Raw genomic sequence first — 19,186 nt, 5'->3', positions numbered from 1 at the left:
AAATACAAGCATGCAGCAGCAGAAGGAGCCAAAATACCTCACAGCACATACATTTGACTCACAAGTAAGTGACTAACCCACTCCTCTGTTTGCACTTGTGTAACTGAAATATATGGATGAGTAATGAGATGGTTGAGGTAGAACAAGGAAATGTGGCCAGTTAACTTGGCCACCTTCATCTAGTTGACTGCACTCATCCGATGATTTCACCCTCACGTGCGCATAGTCAACTTAGAGAAAGATACTAAGGACAGCTAGTGGAGGGTATGCAAAATACGATGCAATAATGAGAGGTGATTGTGGGAAGAAACCATGATGACAAGGCAGGGGGGGGCCAACGTTCCAAATATCGCCAACATACATTTTTTCCAGCTTATCCCCATCATCAGAAATATCTAAAAGAAGTAATAAGTACTCCTTGAAGCACTCTCACCACCTTTTCCTTCATTCTCTCCTCATAAACTTAGCTACAACAAACTCCTTGTCACCCCATAGCCTCGAAACCGTCGTTCTCCATCGATCTCACCCATCCTCCTGCTCTTGGCATTGTCTACAAGAGCACTTACAGGTTCTACAGGAGCACCTACAGGCAGTTCTATAGGAGGGGCAGTGAGCTGTTTTTTAGAAGAAAACACGGGTTTTAAGCACGATTTCTGGCTTGAGGAGGTAGGTTCCATGCATACCCACCTTGATTATCAGTATTTGCAAGGAATTATGTCATTTTTAGGAGGAATTGAGTCCATAGAAAGAGAGGAATTACATAAAAAAATTCTGCCTGTTTAAAAAAAAAAAACACAGTTTTCCTCTGTTTTCTTGTTTCTTCAAAATTATTGTTTCCATCTCTACATTTGGTGTTCAAAATGGGCATAAGCACAATGACATGAGGATTCATGAGGAAGGAGCCCACTAATTCAACCAAGCTCCATGAACATCCCCAAGTAGTGGCCATATTCACAAGGGAAAATTGGATGACCTTTTTTGAGAAATTCTGAGGGTTTGATGAGGAAATTGCCTAGGAATTTTCCCTTTCTGTAGTCCCTCACTCAAGAACACATGCCATTGTCGCTTTTACAGGTCTTTCCATGGAGATAACCCCAGAATTTATCAGTAGGGTTACTACCCTTCCTCTTGGATTACCTTGGAGAAAAGATGAAAAACCCATTGGATATGCTGTCAAGAAAAACTTCTTCCAAAACAATGAACATCCTATAGAAGATAAAAATAGCATTAGAAGGGCTAGCATACCATACCCTTGGGATGAGGTTAGTTACAAAATCATCAAATATATTTCCTATGAGGGGAGGTACAACATAGTCTATAGCTACCATTTTAGAATCCTTCATGAGCCGAGATATGACATGGACACTCTAACACCCCAAAAACTCAACATTAAATTTGGAATTTTTTTATTACAATGACATCAATAGAATTGAGGGTTTTGGTTATTTTGAAATTCTAGATTCATCATTTAATTCCAAATTTAATGAAATATGTGTCACATCCCCTATTTCCTCCTGCAATCCCTCATAGACTCCAAAATTAAGTTTAAGGCAGGGAGTCCAGATCAGTTGGTTCACCATGGGTTAATCAAAATTTTAGTGGAAGAAGCCCTACATACATTCACACTCCCTATAGCATGGGAAGTCTTCAGAAACATGACAACAGAAGATGACATAAAAGCCCTCACCTATGATAGCAGTCCTTTTGATAGTGAGGAAGAAGAGAAGAAAGGGGGAGAAGGTGAAGCAAATGATGACTCAGGCGGACAAGAAAAGGAGGAGGAAGGAACTAAGATAGAAGAGGAGAAGGAGGAAGAAACAGAACAAGAAGAAGCAGAGCAAACAAAGATAGAAAAGGAGGCAGAAGGAGGAGAAAAATAGGTAGTAGAGGCAACACAAAGAGAAGGGTCCCCTAGATGGCTTCCTAGATGAACCATGAAGAGTTAAGGGCAATAGAAGTAAAAAGGTTGATGATAAGGGAGAAGAATGAGCCATTAATGATCATAGTTGAGCCATCAAATCCTATGGCTCTGATCAACACACACGAGCTGCTTGAAAATAGTCCTCAAATATCCCCTAGATATATCAGTGATCAAGCATAGGCCATTGCACATTTTGAGGACATGGAAACATTACTTGGGGATGACTGCGTGCATGCATGTATGAGGAGATGGAACACGTTACCACACAGTCTGAAGATCAGGGAATATCATTCCCTAATGAGGATGAAGGAGGCACTAAGGAGAGTGCCAATGTATAAGCACTCAATGTAGAGGCTGCAAGTCAATTGGATTGGCCTCAAATTGAATCCACCACTATTGTTAGGCATGCTAGAAGGAAGAACAGAAGAACAAGAGGAGAGGGAGTGGGAAGAGATAGACAGAAAAGAAAGCTTCTATGACAAGGAAGAAGAAACAACATTAGAAGCTTGGGATGCTAGAGAGGCCACCAGGGCCATCAAAGATGAGGAGATGGACTAAGTTGCTCATAGGATGGGCAACACCTTCAGTAGGGGGGTGATGATGAGTCCCATAAATGGGTAATTATATGGGCTCATTTTGCCTCCTAACATAGTTAAATCAACCACTCTCTTAGCTTATTGCATTTTTTTTATTATATTTATGCTTATGGAGTGAGTTGAGTTAGTTATGATTCCATGAGGTCAAATATGTGTTTAATGCAAATTTTTGTTGAATTTTGAAGACAAATTTAAAGATTGAATGGACAATTGGCAGCAATAATTCGAAGTGGAAAAAGGAAAGGATTTATAGGACGGAATCCCCCTCATTTATTACTCACCACTTCGAATTCCCCTTTCATGTAGCTCGGAGTACAAACAGCCAAATCAACGCACTAGGAGGCAGCCGAGCAAGTGTAGGATAACTGATGTGTATCTCGAGTTTTGGGAGCCAAGCCTCCCTGATTTTAAGGAAGCGGTTGGGAGCTTCAATAGTATAAGTAGAGAGGCATAGGGCCTCACTAGGGTCAGATTTTTTTGGATTCTTGTTGTACTTTTGCTATTGTAAAACTCTGCTCAACTTCAAGTTTACTTTTGTGGACAGTTTCATGTAATCCTATTATTGTTTTGATAATAAAGATGAGATCCTTTTTGAGCTAGCACTGAGTTACCTCAGAGGGCTAAAGCTCTTGGGTTAGGGCCCAAAGCAAACAACCAAGCTCCTCTTGTTTGTATTTATATGCTTTGTTTTAGTTTATGGATTAGTTGCTGTTAGATGACTTTCTTTCTTGGTTAAGAATAGGTTGCTTTTGATGGTTTAGTAGTTTGTTTTCATTTGTGCTTTTTATAGGAGGTTAAGCAGTGATAGAAAGAAGATTCAGAAGGCTAAAAATAGCGCCTTGGCCTCTTTTCCTTCCTTTGGGACCATGAATTGAGGCAAATACCTTCTTGCTGTCCCAAAAACATAGAGTTTCATTCTCCATAGGATTTCTAGTTTTTGCAGTTTGTTAGAAGGTTAATGCTTTGTTTTAGATATTTTCCACCATGCTCATTCCTATATTTGCAATAGTTCTTCTTCCATGCTTTCTTTCCTTATAGCAGTTTTCAACAATTACTTCCATAGATCATAAGTTAGACTAGCTTGATGCAAAATTCTATTTTTTAGATATACTCATGTCCTTGCTTGTTTGATCTTATTGGTTGACTATCAGTTCTTTTGCAGCAGATCCATTCTCATAGTAGGTTAGTATATTAGCCATCACATTCTCCCTGATCCATGTCCTTCAGGTGGCCCAAGGTTCACCTCAAATCTGCCTTAGTTTTCTGTCGTTTTCCATAAAACTTCTTCCTCCCTCTTTGAGCGAATCCAATCATCTTCATCTCTCATAGTGATTGTTAGTGGACCCTAGGTACCTTAACCTATCATCTGAACCTTCATCTACCTTTCCCACCCATTCTCACACCCTTCAAACCTTCGAAAATACTCTCGGCATCCTCCTGTAGACCTCCTATAGACCTCCTATAGATCCCATGTGTCCTCCTGTAGATTTTCCTATAGGTTTTCTTTTAAAGGCTGAGTGTGGGAAAAACATCTAGAAGGCCATCCGAGACCTCCTAGGACCCATATACACCATCCTACATCTCTTCAAATCCCAAAGTTTCCCTTCAACACCACCTATTTGCTTCCACCTTCATACACAATAAAATAGATGCATGTCAATTTCACATAAAAATATAAAAATCCAAAAAGATGTCTTTTGCTCATTTACTTCTAGAAATAGCTTGAGTAGATGTTGTTTACTTCCTTGAGTAGGTAATTGCATTCATTTCATGGTTTTCATAGTGCTTTCTGCAAATGTAGGATTAGCTGGTTAAGTAGGGTTTGCTAGGTCTACTTTACATCTCAATCTTTTTCCATTCTGCAATTAGAGTAGCCTTTGAAGAGTAAGCTTTCCTTTTTTTCATCACATATAGAGCTTCTTTTGGAATCCATAGAAGTTTGCTTGAGCTCCTAGTGATCTTGCACTAGCTGACCAAGTGACAGCCTGCAGTAAGAATTAGCACTTGTGCATACAACACCATCAATTCCAAGTTTGTTACGAACTACTAGGTTGATAATAGTAAAGTAGGCAGCCCAAGAGTTGTAGCGTTTTTGCTGCAATACTAGTGCTCACCACCTTCACATTCGTCTGATGGATTTGCCAACCCATTTCTACAACAATAAAAATGAGAGACTATATAGAAGTGTACCAAGCTGCGACAGTGAAGGTCTCATCATAGTCAAGTCCCTCTATATGTGAGAACCCTCTAGTCACAAACCTATCCTTGAACTTCTCAATTTTGCCATCTGTAGCATGCATGATCTTATAGAGCCACCTGGAAGTCACAATTAAATTTCCCTTAGGCATAAGCACCACTTCCAAGACTTGTTCTTAATGATAGATGCATACTCCTCCACCATAGCCTTTCTCCATACCTCCTGGATGGCAGCCTCGTCATAGCTAGTAGGCTCAAAGTCAATAATATTGGTAGCCTTGGCTACATAACTCCAAAACTGCTCAGGTGGCATGCTCTCCCTATTCACCCTCTTTAGAGGACCAACAAACTTCACTTCCCTCAAGGTGTCTTGAAGCCACTTCGGCCTCCTCCTCCCTGAAGCAAATTCCCCATAGGGAACCTCATCCTCTGCCCCATAGTCTAGTGAACCTTAAGGTATGCTAATTGTCCCTGGTGTGCCTATACCAGCACTTGTCCTTGAAGAACCTATAATGGCACCTGTGTCTGTGTCAACTGAATTTCCATGTGAACTCTGTACTAGTGGAATCCCTAAATAAGTGCTCGGTGAACTCGCTAATGGTGCCCCAGATGTCACTGACACTGAAGTACCTTCTATACCATTTGATCCAGAACCCTAAGGTCCTACTCCCTGTACCTAACCTCCCTATTGAGGAGAAGTTTGTAAATATCCCTCATCATACTCCCATGATCTCTGATAGGCCCTCTACTCCTCAAACTTCACATCCCTCTTAATCACCACTCTCTATTTAGAAGGAATGAACATCTAATAGGCTTTCAAAGTCTTGTTGTAACCTGTAAATATACCCTTATTTTCCATGGGTTCCAGCTTCTTCCTATACTCCTTGGGGATATAATAATATGTGAGACATCCAAAGATATGAAGATGTGCCATATGAGGCTTCTCTCGAGTGAAAGGCTCCTACAGTTTCATATTCCCCAATACTTTGTGAGGACTCCTATTCTGAATATAAACAACAGTATTGCAGGCCTCATCTCATAGAAACAAAGGCAACCCCTGATCATCAATCATTGCTCTAACAACCCCAACAATAGTTATGTTCTTCCTTTCAACCCCATTCTGTTGGGGGTTGTAAGGAACCGTGAATTCTCTCCTAATTCCCCCCTATCACAGAAGTCAGAAAACCCACCATCATTGTACTCTGTTAGGGTCCCACCCTAACCCCCTTATTTATGTAGTGGGATCAAGTCATAGTAAAGAGTCAATAAAGCCCATATTAATAATTGTAAGTGGTTAACCCGCAATTAATGACGGGACCACAGTTAGTTGCAAATGGGCCATGGTATTAGATAGATGGTATTAATAGAACCCATGGTATTGATCCATGGTATTGCATGTATGAGTCATATATAAAGGATAGACACTCCCTGCGAGGGGCATCGTGTCTTATTTTTGTATCGAGCTCTGCTCTATTGGAGGTTGCCCCCTCGAAGAGGCCAGTGAACATTGCTTTCTGAATAATAAAATATTTGTTGTTGTCTCTCACTATTCTATGTTCTGGGTATCTTTCTTCGCATATTCTATATTTGGGTATCTTTTTGCAGGTTAAGAGCATAACAAGTGGTATCAGAGCACTTTCCAGGGCCGGTGGGATCTCCATTTCTTAGCAAAATTTTTTTTTGGCTAGAGACGTGTTCTGGCATCTTTAAACCACGGGATCTGTCGTTGAGCACATAAACCTGCGAATTTGGGGAGGCATGCACGCAGGAAATACAAGAGGTGGTCACGCTTGTTGGACTCCCTTGTAACCCTTGTGGGTACCCCTTCGAGTAGTAGCGCATTAGACAGAACCGCGTATGGATTGTCTTCCAAGTACCTTCTGGGTATATCAGAAGCCCCTTAGCTCCTCTGCAACCTCGCCATAGATAAACCATCAGCTGTATTGCTACTACAGTACACCGAGAACAGTACTCGGAGAGATTACTCACCCGTACGATAGGGTAGTCGGGTTGTACGGCTAAGGGTATGGTTGATCCTCCTTAGTTAGAGCCCTGAAACATTGGGCCGATTACTATTGTCAGACCCTTATGTATATTGCGATCTGTAGCACCTGGCACTCCTCGAGACCATAGTTTCCTTTTCTATCTTGGGATCACGCATCATCTCTGCCAGATCAGCTCACGCAAAGGGGTGCAGCAGCAACAAACATCAGTCCCGCAGTTTCGACCAGCCATTCCGATCTATTAGATCCATCAGATCCGCAGCAACAATCTGTTTCATCTTTCAGAGCTATCCGATCCACCATTCAGATCTCTCAGATCCACCGAATCTGAGTAGTTGTGTGGGGTTCCTATACCGGGGCATGATTTTCGAAGGACTTTTGGCAGCATTGACATTTTGAGGATTCAGTTATTGTAGTATTCCTAAGGAAGGAGTAAAACTCCATTAGGATTTTTTAAGAAAAAAAATTAAAAAATAAAATAAAAAATAAAAAAAATAAAAATAAAAATAAAAATAAAAATAAAAAATAAAAAATAAAAAATAAATAAATATATAAATAAATTTGAGATCTTCCAGGGCGCTTATTGGTGATCTAGCCCATCAGAATCAGGACGATGAGCTGAGCACAGTGGTACCATTCAATTATTAGTGAATTTTTTTTTGGGCGGTCCCAAATTTCAAGAACATCAGGTCGGTGCATGGTAGAAACTAGAGCTCAAGCTATGGCCAATGAGAGGATGGACAAACTAGAACAAACCTTGCAATCCCTCCAACTTCAGCTCGACAGATTAACTAGCATAATCCCAAAGGGCAAGGAGGAAGCCCACGAGGAGGCGTATATTGGCAATGGACATAGTGAGGGTGAGTCTAGCCACTCTCTTCACCTATGGGGCCCCCACCAACAATCCCATCAATGACCTCCCAAGTTGGATATGCATAAATTTGATGGTTCTGACCCGGCAGCATGGATAGCACAAATGGAGCAGTATTTCAATCTGAATAACATCTTAGATAATGAGACTCAGCTTATGGTGGGGAGCATGTACTCGTACACTGAAAGGTGGAAATGGTGGGAATGGTATCAACGTTGCAATGGACCTTTTGTGACTTGGACCACCTTAAAAAAAGCTCTTACAGACCGCTTTGACCAGGAATCTTCTTTTCTGGGTCGTCTTACTAAGCTCTGACAGACTGGCACAGTGGATGAATATGTTACAGCCTTTGAAGCCTTAGCCTTCCGCACTAGGGGTCTCTCATATGTGTTCTACATGGAATGTTTTATCAGTGGTCTAAAAGAAGCCATAAAATCCCACGTCCTACTGCACCACCCTCCCACATGGACGAAGGCTTACAAGGTAGTTCGTAATGTGGAACATGCATTAGCAGCCTAATACAGTTGCCCAAATTTCACAGCTAAGGGTCGCCCCCCACAGCTCATAGCATGACTCAAACACTTAAGGTTCAAAAGGTGTCACCTGCAAAAATGGCCGAAAGAAGAAAGCAAGGATTATGTTACTACTGTGATGAAAAATACTCCCTAGGTCATAAATGCAAGAAGCCCGAATTTTTTCAAAATGATGCCACTGATTACAGCTCATCGGAGGAAGATCCACGACTGGAGGAACATGAGGCGGTAGAAGAGGAAAACCAAAAGGACAATGTCCCTGACGAACCCATGATTTTGCTGCATGCTTTGGCCGGGATTTCTTCACCTCAAACTCTCAAAATCAGAGGTTTTATTAAACATCACCGAGTGGTAGTCTTGATTGATAGTGGAAGTACACATAATTTCATCCATCAAAAAGTCGCGGAAGCAGTGCATTGTTTTGTACGAGCAGTTTCTAACTTCCAAGTCCAATTTGCGGATGGGGGCACAATGAAATGTGAAGGCCATATGAAAATGTCAAACTTCAAATGGGGGATTATCAGTTTATGACCCACATGTTTGCCATACACATGGGAGGGTGCGACATTTTCCTCGGTGTTGAATGGCTTCGCACCCATGGGCAAATCACAATGGATTTCCAGGAGTTATATATGAGTTTTAAGCAGAACAACTCCACACATACCCTCCGTGGATTCCAGGCGGGAACTCCCTCTATCATCAGCTTGCATAGGATGGAAAAATTGCTAAAAAAGGGCCATAATGGAGTTATAGCTCAATTTAATGCCATCCAGGCAGTAGAAACAAAGTCTCTACCGATTCATCCTGAGATGCAATAGATTTTAAATACCCATCTGCCGGTCTTTGACAAGCCTCATGAGCTTCCACCCTCGAGAGGGGATCATGATCATAGCATCACCTTGGTTCCAGGGGCCCAACCCCCAAATGTGCACCCATAGAGATATTCGTTCACCCAAAAGAATGAAATAGAAAAAATAATCAAGGAACTTTTGGAAGCAGGTGTCATTCGTCCCAGCATTAGTCCTTATTCATCACCGGTGGTCATGGTGCTCAAGAAAGATGGGGAGTGGCAGATGTGTCCAGACTTTAGGGCCCTCAATAATTTGACAGTCAAAGATAAATTTCCCATCCTGGTGGTTGATGATTTGCTGGATGAACTCAATGGGGCTCAATTCTTCACTAAGCTAGATCTTCTCTCAGGCTACCACCAAATTCGCATGAAGGAAGTTGACATTCCAAGGACTTCTTTCCGAACTCATGAAGGCCATTATGAGTTCCTGGTCATGCCATGCGGTCTTTGTAATGCCCCATCTACCTTTCAAAGCCTTATGAACCACCTTCTCAAACCATATCTCAGGAAATTTGTCCTTGTCTTCTTCGATGACATCCTCATCTATAGTTGCACTTGGGCCACACATCTTCAGCATGTAGATCTACTCTTGCAACTGCTCCGCAAGCATAAATTATTTGTTAAGATGTCCAAGTGCTCGCTTGGCATGGAAGAAGTTGAGTATTTGGGCCACATTGTGGGGCGTGAAGGTGTCAAGGTGGACCCCAAAAAGATCCAAGCAATGCAGGATTGGCCACAACCTAAGACCTTGAAGAGGTTGAGAGGATTTTTGGGTCTCATAGGCTATTATCGCAAATTTGTCCGCAATTATGGTCACATAGCGAAGCCCCTCACTCAACTCCCGAAGAAAAATTAATTCTTTTGGAATGAGGATGCACAACAGGCATTTACAGCTGTAAAAAATGCCATGTGTTCCACTCCAGTCTTAGCACTCCCTAACTTCACCAAATCTTTTTTCATTGAATGTGATGCTTCGGGTACGGGTATTGGGGCGGTCTTAATGCAAGAAGGGCGACCTTTGGCCTTCACAAGCCAACAACTAAGTGGGAAGAATCTGGGCCAATCTACCTATGAGAAGGAAATGATGGCCATTTTACATGCAGTAGAGACCTGGTGACTTTACTTATTGGGGTGACATTTCCAAATCCGCACAGACCATCATAGTCTTAAATATTTTTTGGAGCAACGCCTATCCTCCCCACAACAAAATAAATGGCTCGCCAAAATGCTGGGATATGATTATGAGATCATTTACAAGAAAGGACAAGAAAATAGTGTAGCAGATGCATTATCTCGCTAATTTGAGGAGGGAAGTACCCTGTTAGCAATTTCCCTTCCCATTCCAGAATGGATTGAAGAGGCTCGCAGGGAATGGTTTTCACATCCTGGGCTCTCCCAACTCATTTCTCAATTGCAGGCGGATCCAAATTCCACCAAGGGCTACTCGTGGCAGGATGAGATTCTTCGCTACAGGGATAGAGTCGTAACATCACCAACATCCACCCTCAAAAATCGCATTTTGGCAGAATTGCACTCATCCTCCACTGCAGGACATGCAGGGTTTCAGAAGACGTATGCTCGTACCAAAAGATCATTTTTTTGGACAGGCATGAAAAAAGACATCCTTACTTTTGTAGAAAAATGTGATGTCTATCAATGCCACAAAGGGGAGACCGTCAAAGCACCAGGCACATTACAACCGTTGCCTATCCCTATAGCAATATGGACGGAGGTTTCTATGGATTTCATTACAGGTCTTCCAAAGTTAGGAAACAAGTCAGTCATCATGGTGGTTATGGACAGACTTTCGAAGTATGCTCATTTCTACGCCCTAACCCACCCGTTTACACTGACTTTGGTTGCTCAATCTTTCATGGATTAGATCTTCAAATTGCATGGCATGCCCACTTCTATTGTGTCCGATCGCGACCCGATCTTCACCAGTAATTTTTGGCAGGAACTCTTCAGGCTACAAGGCACCCAACTAAAACTCAGTACTTCTTATCATCCACAAATAGATGGTTAAACTGAAGCCGTCAACAAATGTCTGGAAACCTACCTTAGGTGTTTCACTTCAGAAAAGCAACATCTTTGGATACATTGGTTACCTCTAGCTGAATGGTGGTATAACACCAACTATCATGCTACCACCAAAATGACTCCCTATGAAGCAATATATGGTCAACTCCCTCCTTCTCCTACTTCTTATATCAAGGGGTGCTCAAAGGTACAAGTAGTGGATCAACTCCTACAAAACTATGCAACCATGCTCGCCCATCTTAGAGAGAATCTTCATCAAGCTCAAAACCGCATGAAGCAACAGGTATACCAGCATCGCTCAGAGCACCAATTTCAAGAAGGGGATCAGGTCTTTTTGAGGCTGCAACCATATAAGCAAACATCACTCAAAGACAAGGGTTGTCAGAAACTATCTCCAAAATTCTACGGACCATATCAAGTACTTCAGCGCATTGGAGAAGTAGGCTACAAGCTGGCTTTGCCACCTACTACAAAAATCCATCCAGTTTTCCATGTCTCATGCCTCAAGAAAGTGATTGGGAACAATTGCAGAATTCAAACTAGTCTACCTGAATTGGACGAGGAAGGGTCAATCTGGCTCCAACCTGAACAGATCCTAGACACACGAGAAAGGCACCTGCGTGGCCGCATGATTAGGGAAGTTCTCGTTAAGTGGAAAGACACCTCTTCGGAAGATGAAACTTGGGAACCAACCACTATTCTTCAGCAGTTTCCGCAGCTTCAGCCTTGACGACAAGGCTATTCTTAAGGGGGAGGGCATGTTAGGGTCCCACCCTAACCCCCTTATTTATGTAGTGGGATCGAGTCATAGTAAAGAATCAATAAAGCCCATATTAATAATTGTAAGTGGTTAACCCGCAATTAATGACGGGACCACAGTTAGTTGCAAATGGGCCATGGTATTAGATAGATGGTATTAATAAAACCCATGGTATTGATCCATGGTATTGCATGTATGAGTCATATATAAAGGATAGAGACTCCCTGCGAGGGGCATCGTGTCTTATTTTTGTATCAAGCTCTGCTCTATTGGAGGCTGCCCCCTCGAAGAGGCCAGTGAACATTGCTTTCTAAATAATAAAATATTTGCTATTGTCTCTCACTATTCTATGTTCTGGGTATCTTTCTTCGCATATTCTGTATTTGGGTATCTTTTTGCAGGTTAAGAGCATAACATACTCACCACCATTGTTTGACCTCAAGCCTTGAATCTTCCTACCTGTGTGATTTTCCACAAGAGATTTGAAATCTTTAAAGTGATTGAAAATGTCACCCTTAGTCTTTAGGAAATATATCCAAGTCCTCCTAGAGTAGTCATCAATGAATATAACGTAATACTCATAACCACCCAAAGGCACATGAGGCATATGACCACTAATATCAGTATGAATCAAGTCTAGTATACCTATAGATATGATGTCTCTCACTGGGAATGGTAACTTGGTGTACTTTCCCAAAGCACACCCTCTCCATACCTCATAATGCTCGACATTGAAATCAGGATCTCCGGTAGTGATCTCACTTAGTACTCTCAAAGCTCCATGATGCATATGCGCCATCCTCCAGTGCCATAACTCGCACAAGTATCTACTATTGGTGGTACTAGTGTGAGTGCTACCAAATGTGCTACATACCAATGCTCCTGCCGACTAAAAACTGAACCTATGTAGTTTCCCAAAGCAAACTCCAATCATAATGGCTGAATTGATGGAATCTCCACTATGATGCATCAAGACCTGCCCTCCTGAGAACAAACCCCTCTCCTCCATAGAAGACACTAAAATCAAGTTCTTCTTCATCCCCGAAACATACAACACATCCATGATCTTCAAAGGAGGCAAAGAATCCATCTCAAAGGTCACAATCCCCACACCAACAACTCTCACAGTGCGGTCATCTCCTAGTACAATCTCAATATCAATTTCCCTCTCTGCAAGCTTTGAAAAGAGCTCTCGTGCACCTGTCATATGGTGGGAAGCCCCGTTGTCTATGTACCACACATCGGATGATGTACTCCTACTAGATGTAGAAGTAATAAATGAAAATAACTAGTCAAACTTTGAAGCAAACTACTCCACCACTACTGATGATGTAGTACCCTTCTTCTCCTTTTTCTTCCTCTCAGGACACGTAGTAGCATGGTGTCCCATCTTCTGACATGCCCAACATTTGACTTTGGACATGTCCATATATTCCTTCTTCTTATTCTCCTTTCCCTTAGCCCCTCTAATTAGGCCCCTTTATTGGCCTTCCCTTTGTTCTTCCTGTATCTCCAAAGACCTCCTAAGACATAGGAAATCTCGCTACAGCTATCCTGACTAATACTATGGGTACAACTGCCTCACCAATAGCAGTCAAATCATTATGTACCTATTTTACCCTGCCAAGATGAGGAACTGCACTTTCAGCCTTTGTCATCCTTATGTCCTTTAATTGTTCTTTGAGTACCATCTTCTTGCTCTCATTGGTAATCTTATAGAAAGTGGTTAGAGTTGTCCACATATGATATGCATATGTGCTTACTCTCACCTGGGGAACCACAGGATCCTTCAGACTGTCCATCAAAATCATTTTTGCCTTTGCATTATTTTTTGTGAATTTGACAAGTTCATCTATAGTAGTAGGAGGTACAACCACTTGCAGCACTATGTCCCAAACTACCGCCTCCTCAAACACTATCAGAATTATGTCCTTCCAAATGACATAGTTGGATATCCCATCCAGTATATCCTCTATCCTTAAGAACATGGCCATGACTTCTATCCAAAATTTACAAAACTAAGAAAATGGAGAAATTAACATTCAAGCACACCTTGTTGTCCCAAAAGTTCAATCTATGTGAAATTTCACCTTGCTATCCCAAAATATCAGTTTGATGTCCAAACTGAGTTTGCTGTCCAAAAATTTTAGTTTGTTGTCCAAACCATTGTTTGTTTTCCCAAACTACTCTATGTTATTCAAACTGCAATTTTCAGGTTTTGGCTCTCATACCATGTTGAAATTTGATGACTAATTTTTTTTTCTTGCAATCCCAACCCCGTTTTAATTTCACCTTATCACTCCCATTCAGTTAACTACCCTTTCCCATAAACATACATTCAACATATAGAATTCTGGAAATTGAAATTTTCAAATTAAAACACATGGGACTATCAACACATGTTGAAAATAAATATGGACATAACCAGACTAGCAACACATAAAATTACACAGATTTTTGGTCAACTTAGACCCAGGAGAAACCCCTTCAATATTCAGTTGGTTTTCTATTTCTTGCCCATATCCTGATCTCGCCTCTAATAAGTCCTCTGCATTAGAACACCCATCTTATCTAAATAACATAATCTTATTTCTCAGGGTTGACATGAGGATATTTACGTTATGCCTTATATTTGTGACTTGTGCTTCTGGTTGTGAAAACCTATCCTCTCAATTTTGAATAGGGACCTTGAATGATTCACAACAATCGAACTAGGTTTATCATATTCAAGTCCTTTGATCAATTGGTTTTCTATTTCTTCCTGATCTCCTAATCTCCCCTCTAGTATGTTCTCTGCATTAGAACACCCATCTTCTTCAAATAACGTAAGATTATTGCTTAGGTTTGACATGAGTAGATTTACATTATGGTTTATATCTATGACTTGTGCTTCTAGCCACGAAAACCTCTCCTTTGTACAATCAGGAGGGTTATTCATAGATTCATCAACCATGACTAGGGTTTTATGACTTTTGGCTTAGTTGATCTAGATCCCCTGTAAATATGCACAATATGCCCAAAGAATCCTTCTCTTATATCAATATGATTTGTAAACAGTCGTGGATATTCCACTAGATAGTTTGTCACAACATATTTGATAAAACTATAATTAAAAAATATGAAATCTACACTATTATGCTTTTATTTTTCTTTAGACTTATCGATCTGTAGTTTATGGTTAATTGTGTATTCATGTAAATTAAAATTATTGAGAAAATAGAGAAAAGTGAGAAAAAAAAGACTCACAACCCACAATCAACACATGATATGACCTAGGAAACTGCTTTGCAAGAAAACCCAACTAAAAGGTGAGGCTACTCTGCTCTCCTTATCTAAATAAAAAATAGTTGTGAAAATAAAGAAGTATAGCCTATGTCCCCTAGGCTACTACAATGCATAAATACTCTATGTGTGCTTTATCTCATATCCCTCTTAACGATTTTCGCTCATCCATGAAAAAATGAACTTGGAAAGGATGGAACCCATTTTCCTCCTAGTAGCCCAGTTATAACATAATTTGATAGCCTACTAGTGGTTAGGCTTAACTACATCAATTGTTACCCAGAGTTAAAATATGGACTCTTCTAGATTCTTATTCATCATAATCACATGGATAGCCCCTTTTCCATGAATAATGGGGGTTGACGTGGCATCCTCTCAAATTATGGTGGTGAAATCAGGAAGGTCAAATTTCGAGTGTGACAACTTTTGCATATAGACTTTGATTGAGATGATGATTGTGTCATTGGGAAGGTATTTGTGTGTAGAATATGAAAAAAGGTGCATTGCTAAAGTGGTAAAGTTTTACCACCAAAGGAATGTTATTTAATAACTCAAAATGCTCTTGGAAGGTTTCATACCTCGATTTGAGAAACTCATTCTCACTGGTAAAAATGGTCTTGTGACTTGATTCCTACATTTTTTCCACTCTAAAAGAATCGAGATGGATGAAAGACAATATAATGATCCAATCCGAACTGGTAGCTTCTGAATGATGACCCACCTTCCTTTAAGAGGAATGCCAGATGGTGAGATGTGTCTAACTAGTGCAAATGGTAGAGGATCATGCCATATTATCATGTACTGAGCAGTGTATGGTTGTTGGCTAGTTGCATATTCAAATAAGGAGTAAAAAATTCCTCGTATGGCTTTACCCACTTTTTCATGGATAACGAGGCCATTAACAAAGCACAAGGTCAGAACTAACATTTATTTCTTACAAGAACTTGGTTTAGCTACTTGCATGTAAGTATTTTAGCATATATGTACTTGGATTCATGTACTTTGCATGAGCTACTACCCCAAGCTTTGAACTTGATTAAAGTTTCACCATTAAGCAAAAGCTAGTAATGTTAATTATAAAACTAGTAGTTTAACTCATTAAAAACAATGGTTTCTCTATTTTCCTACTTTTCTAAAGATGGTGCTTTATGATGTTTTTCATAGGTTTTCTCTCTATTGTGTATGTTACCTAAGATGATTCTTTATATTGTTTTGTTAAGAGAAACATAGGTATAGATGGAATGTTAATGTAGACACAAGACTACCATAAATAAGGCTCATGCAAACTAATTTCATTATTACATAATTTTCTGCTAATTTGATCGTTTGACTACATAGGTGTTAATTTGTTGTAATTATAATATGTAATAATATAATGTGTTAATTCAACTTTTTACTAAATATTAAATCACTAAAATATTGTCTCTCATCTAAATATGAGATAAATTTCAAATAAAAACCAAAAACCTATATACTACCAAATTACTATTACATTATTACCAATATTAAAATATTTAGTAGTTAAAAATAGTAAATATCAATATGATAATTGAGCAAAAGATTTTCTAATTAAAAACACATGCATATATGAAATATTAGAGTGAAAATCAAATACAATTTTCAATTTTAAGTAAAAAAATACAGAAACATAAAAATAAAATATATTTAAACACTACAATTTCAAATAAAATATATTGAGAAGCAAAAAAAATTGTTACTGAACATCATAGCATATACAAATCCAAATTCATAAACGACATAGATAAAAATGAACAAAACAGTGAAAATATACTTTATTAAAATATTTTTAATATAGCATTAATTATAGCTCAATATTTTGTCACAAACTGATTATGAGATACTAAAGTTCTTATATACATAAATCAATTAAGAAATTTTACCAACAAATAACTCAAAAAATCATAAATCTAATTAATAAATTAGAAAAAAAAATAATAAAATTAAATTAGTGATTTTTTATTTAAGATTGGGAAACTATGGTTTTGGGTTTGGAGTATGTCTTAAAATTATTTTTGTAAAAGGTGGTTTTTCTCAAACATAAAGAAACTAGTTAAAGGCACAAGATGGAGAGGCATCTGGTGTGAAAGGCTGCCCAATTAGGGACTACCAGAGAGTTATTCTACCTGAGGTGGTTTTCTTTGAATAATAGTGATGAGTCTGTATGCATTGGTGTTTTCTTTGAACAACAGTGATGAGTCAGCATGCATTGGTGATTAATAGCTAGAAATAGTTATCCTAATGCTGGTTTGACAAGTTTTCCACCTATAAAAAGCAAAAAAATAAAAAATAAAAGACTAAATAAATATCCATAATTAAACTGAGTAGCATGAGCTGGACCATACATTTTGAGAAATCTATATGGGTTAGAAATCAATAATTATCATTAATAGCTATATTCAGTGTGGCCAATCTGTTAGAAAACACTTTTTCACTTCACGTATAAACGAACACAGCCCTTTGGCGTTGTGAAAGTGTATCCCCGGTGGGCGTCTGGCTGAACTAGAGCTTGATCACAAACACAGTAAAATAGGGTTTTAAATGTTCCATACCCATTTGTCCCGCCGCTACCACCTTTTCAATTAAATCAATCCCCTACCATAAGGGTTTCGACCATTGTTCGACGCAGTGTAGATAGAAAAAAAAAAAAAAAAAACTGCAGAGAAACGGAAGCCATTGTTCGACGCATTGCAGATAGATAAAAAAAAACTGCAGAGAAACGGAAGCTTTTTTATTTTATCTTGATTTATTTTCATTCCCATACAGAAAAAGATTTGAAGTTAATTACAGAGCAGATCCTTTATTCTATTACATTTTGCATTACAAGGTGTATGTCATCTTCTACTTTCCGGCGGAGAGGAGCTTCGCTCTGAGTTCTGCAACGTCAGTGTCGCCGAAGTGGTCCTCCGGAATCCAGTTCCCTGTTGCGGGATCCCGCATCCAGAAACTCTTATTTTTTGCTTCCATATGATATTTCTCTCTTGCTGCTTTAGACTGCGACGCCACCTCCGGTATCACTCCATCGCTGCTACCGCCGGCCAACGAACTCGCCGCTCCGGCCACTGACGTTATGTTACTCTCCCGTTTCCTGCATAAAAGAATATTAAGAGAAATGAAAATCTTGATATTTTCTAGTATCCTCCGTTTCACAAGTATACGAACCCTAACAAACTGGAAAACCCATATTTATTTTTTTCCAATTAAAGAAAATGTGCATGTAGCAGTTCTCACTCATAAATAATCTGGTCGGAGATTGGAATGCAAGATTAGAGAGTAAACTTCCCTACCGAATTTTGTACCACATCTAGCCGCACCCAAAACAAATATTGCAATTTTTGAAATAAGATAAAATGTACAGACTATGTGAAAAAACCTACCAAGTGTGACTCCTGCCAAGTTTGTTCAACAGAGATCTGACAGAAGATAACTTATTCCCAGGCAGAAACATCGCCATGGTGAAACAAACGGCAAACAGAAAATAAATGTACCGTGTAACCCAAGCAAGCAACTAAGCGAAAGCCAAAGTATGTATCTCTGGTTAAGGCATATAAGGAGGCACAGAAGCAGAGAGTGTTCCTCGCTCGGTATGATGACCCACCTTTGGCTCACAGGCCCTCTTTTTAACCTAGGTTTCTCCGCCATGGATGCACTGGCATCCCGTAGAAGCTACTTATTCCCGTTTGATTGGGCTCCCAGAAGCATTCATTCTTTTAGGGCGGCGTATCTTATACTTTATTGAAATTAGGGTTTCTCATTCATCACTTTCTGTGGTGAGATCAGACTTTAGGTCACTTTAACACATTGACTCTCCAAAGGGCGAGGACCATTTGAGTATCATAGACATGTAGGATCTTCTTTTTATTGTAATTCAGCCTTGGCTTAGACGATCAGAACGACTTTTATTCCTTATCCAAACCTTACCTCTTAAAACCAGAGTGTTTACATGGTTGGGAAAATATATTCTCCGGTTCGAATATAACGAGACCGTGTAAACGTAGGCTGATCCTTTTAAAAGGAACTTCATTAGAATGGAATCCTTTTTTCAATTTTAAAATAAACTTTACCACATGCCTGAATTAAATTTTAAGATATAAATTAATAGATGTATTAACTACC

General features: G+C 39.6%; 1 protein-coding gene across 1 annotated transcript; it reads right to left on the bottom strand.

The window, feature by feature from the left end:
* Nucleotides 1-17,771: 17,771 nt before the first annotated feature.
* LOC149175455 (uncharacterized) lies at nt 17,772-18,704 on the bottom strand. The gene is made up of 2 exons (XM_089422844.1): nt 18,448-18,704; nt 17,772-18,158 (listed from the first exon to the last, which is right to left on the bottom strand). The coding sequence occupies exons 1-2, from the start codon at nt 18,522-18,524 to the stop codon at nt 17,912-17,914; spliced, it is 324 nt and encodes a 107-aa protein (XP_089278970.1). The 5' UTR covers nt 18,525-18,704; the 3' UTR covers nt 17,772-17,911.
* Between the last annotated feature and the right edge of the window lie 482 nt (nt 18,705-19,186).

Source organism: Pinus tabuliformis, chromosome 4_1 (genome assembly GCF_031772625.1).
Source record: "Pinus tabuliformis cultivar Carrire ecotype Pingquan chromosome 4_1, CPIR1, whole genome shotgun sequence".
NCBI lineage: Eukaryota > Viridiplantae > Streptophyta > Pinopsida > Pinales > Pinaceae > Pinus > Pinus tabuliformis.
Note: the sequence above shows the minus strand (reverse complement) of the source record. Positions and strands in the feature narration are given on the sequence as shown.

Coding starts and splice junctions, on each gene's coding strand:
- LOC149175455 (XM_089422844.1), bottom strand. CDS start 18,524: ATGGCGATGTTTCTGCCTGGGAATAAGTTATCTTCTGTCAGATCTCTG. Junction 18,159..18,447: donor CTTGGCAGGAGTCACACTTG/GTAGGTTTTTTC, acceptor TCTTTTATGCAG/GAAACGGGAGAGTAACATAA.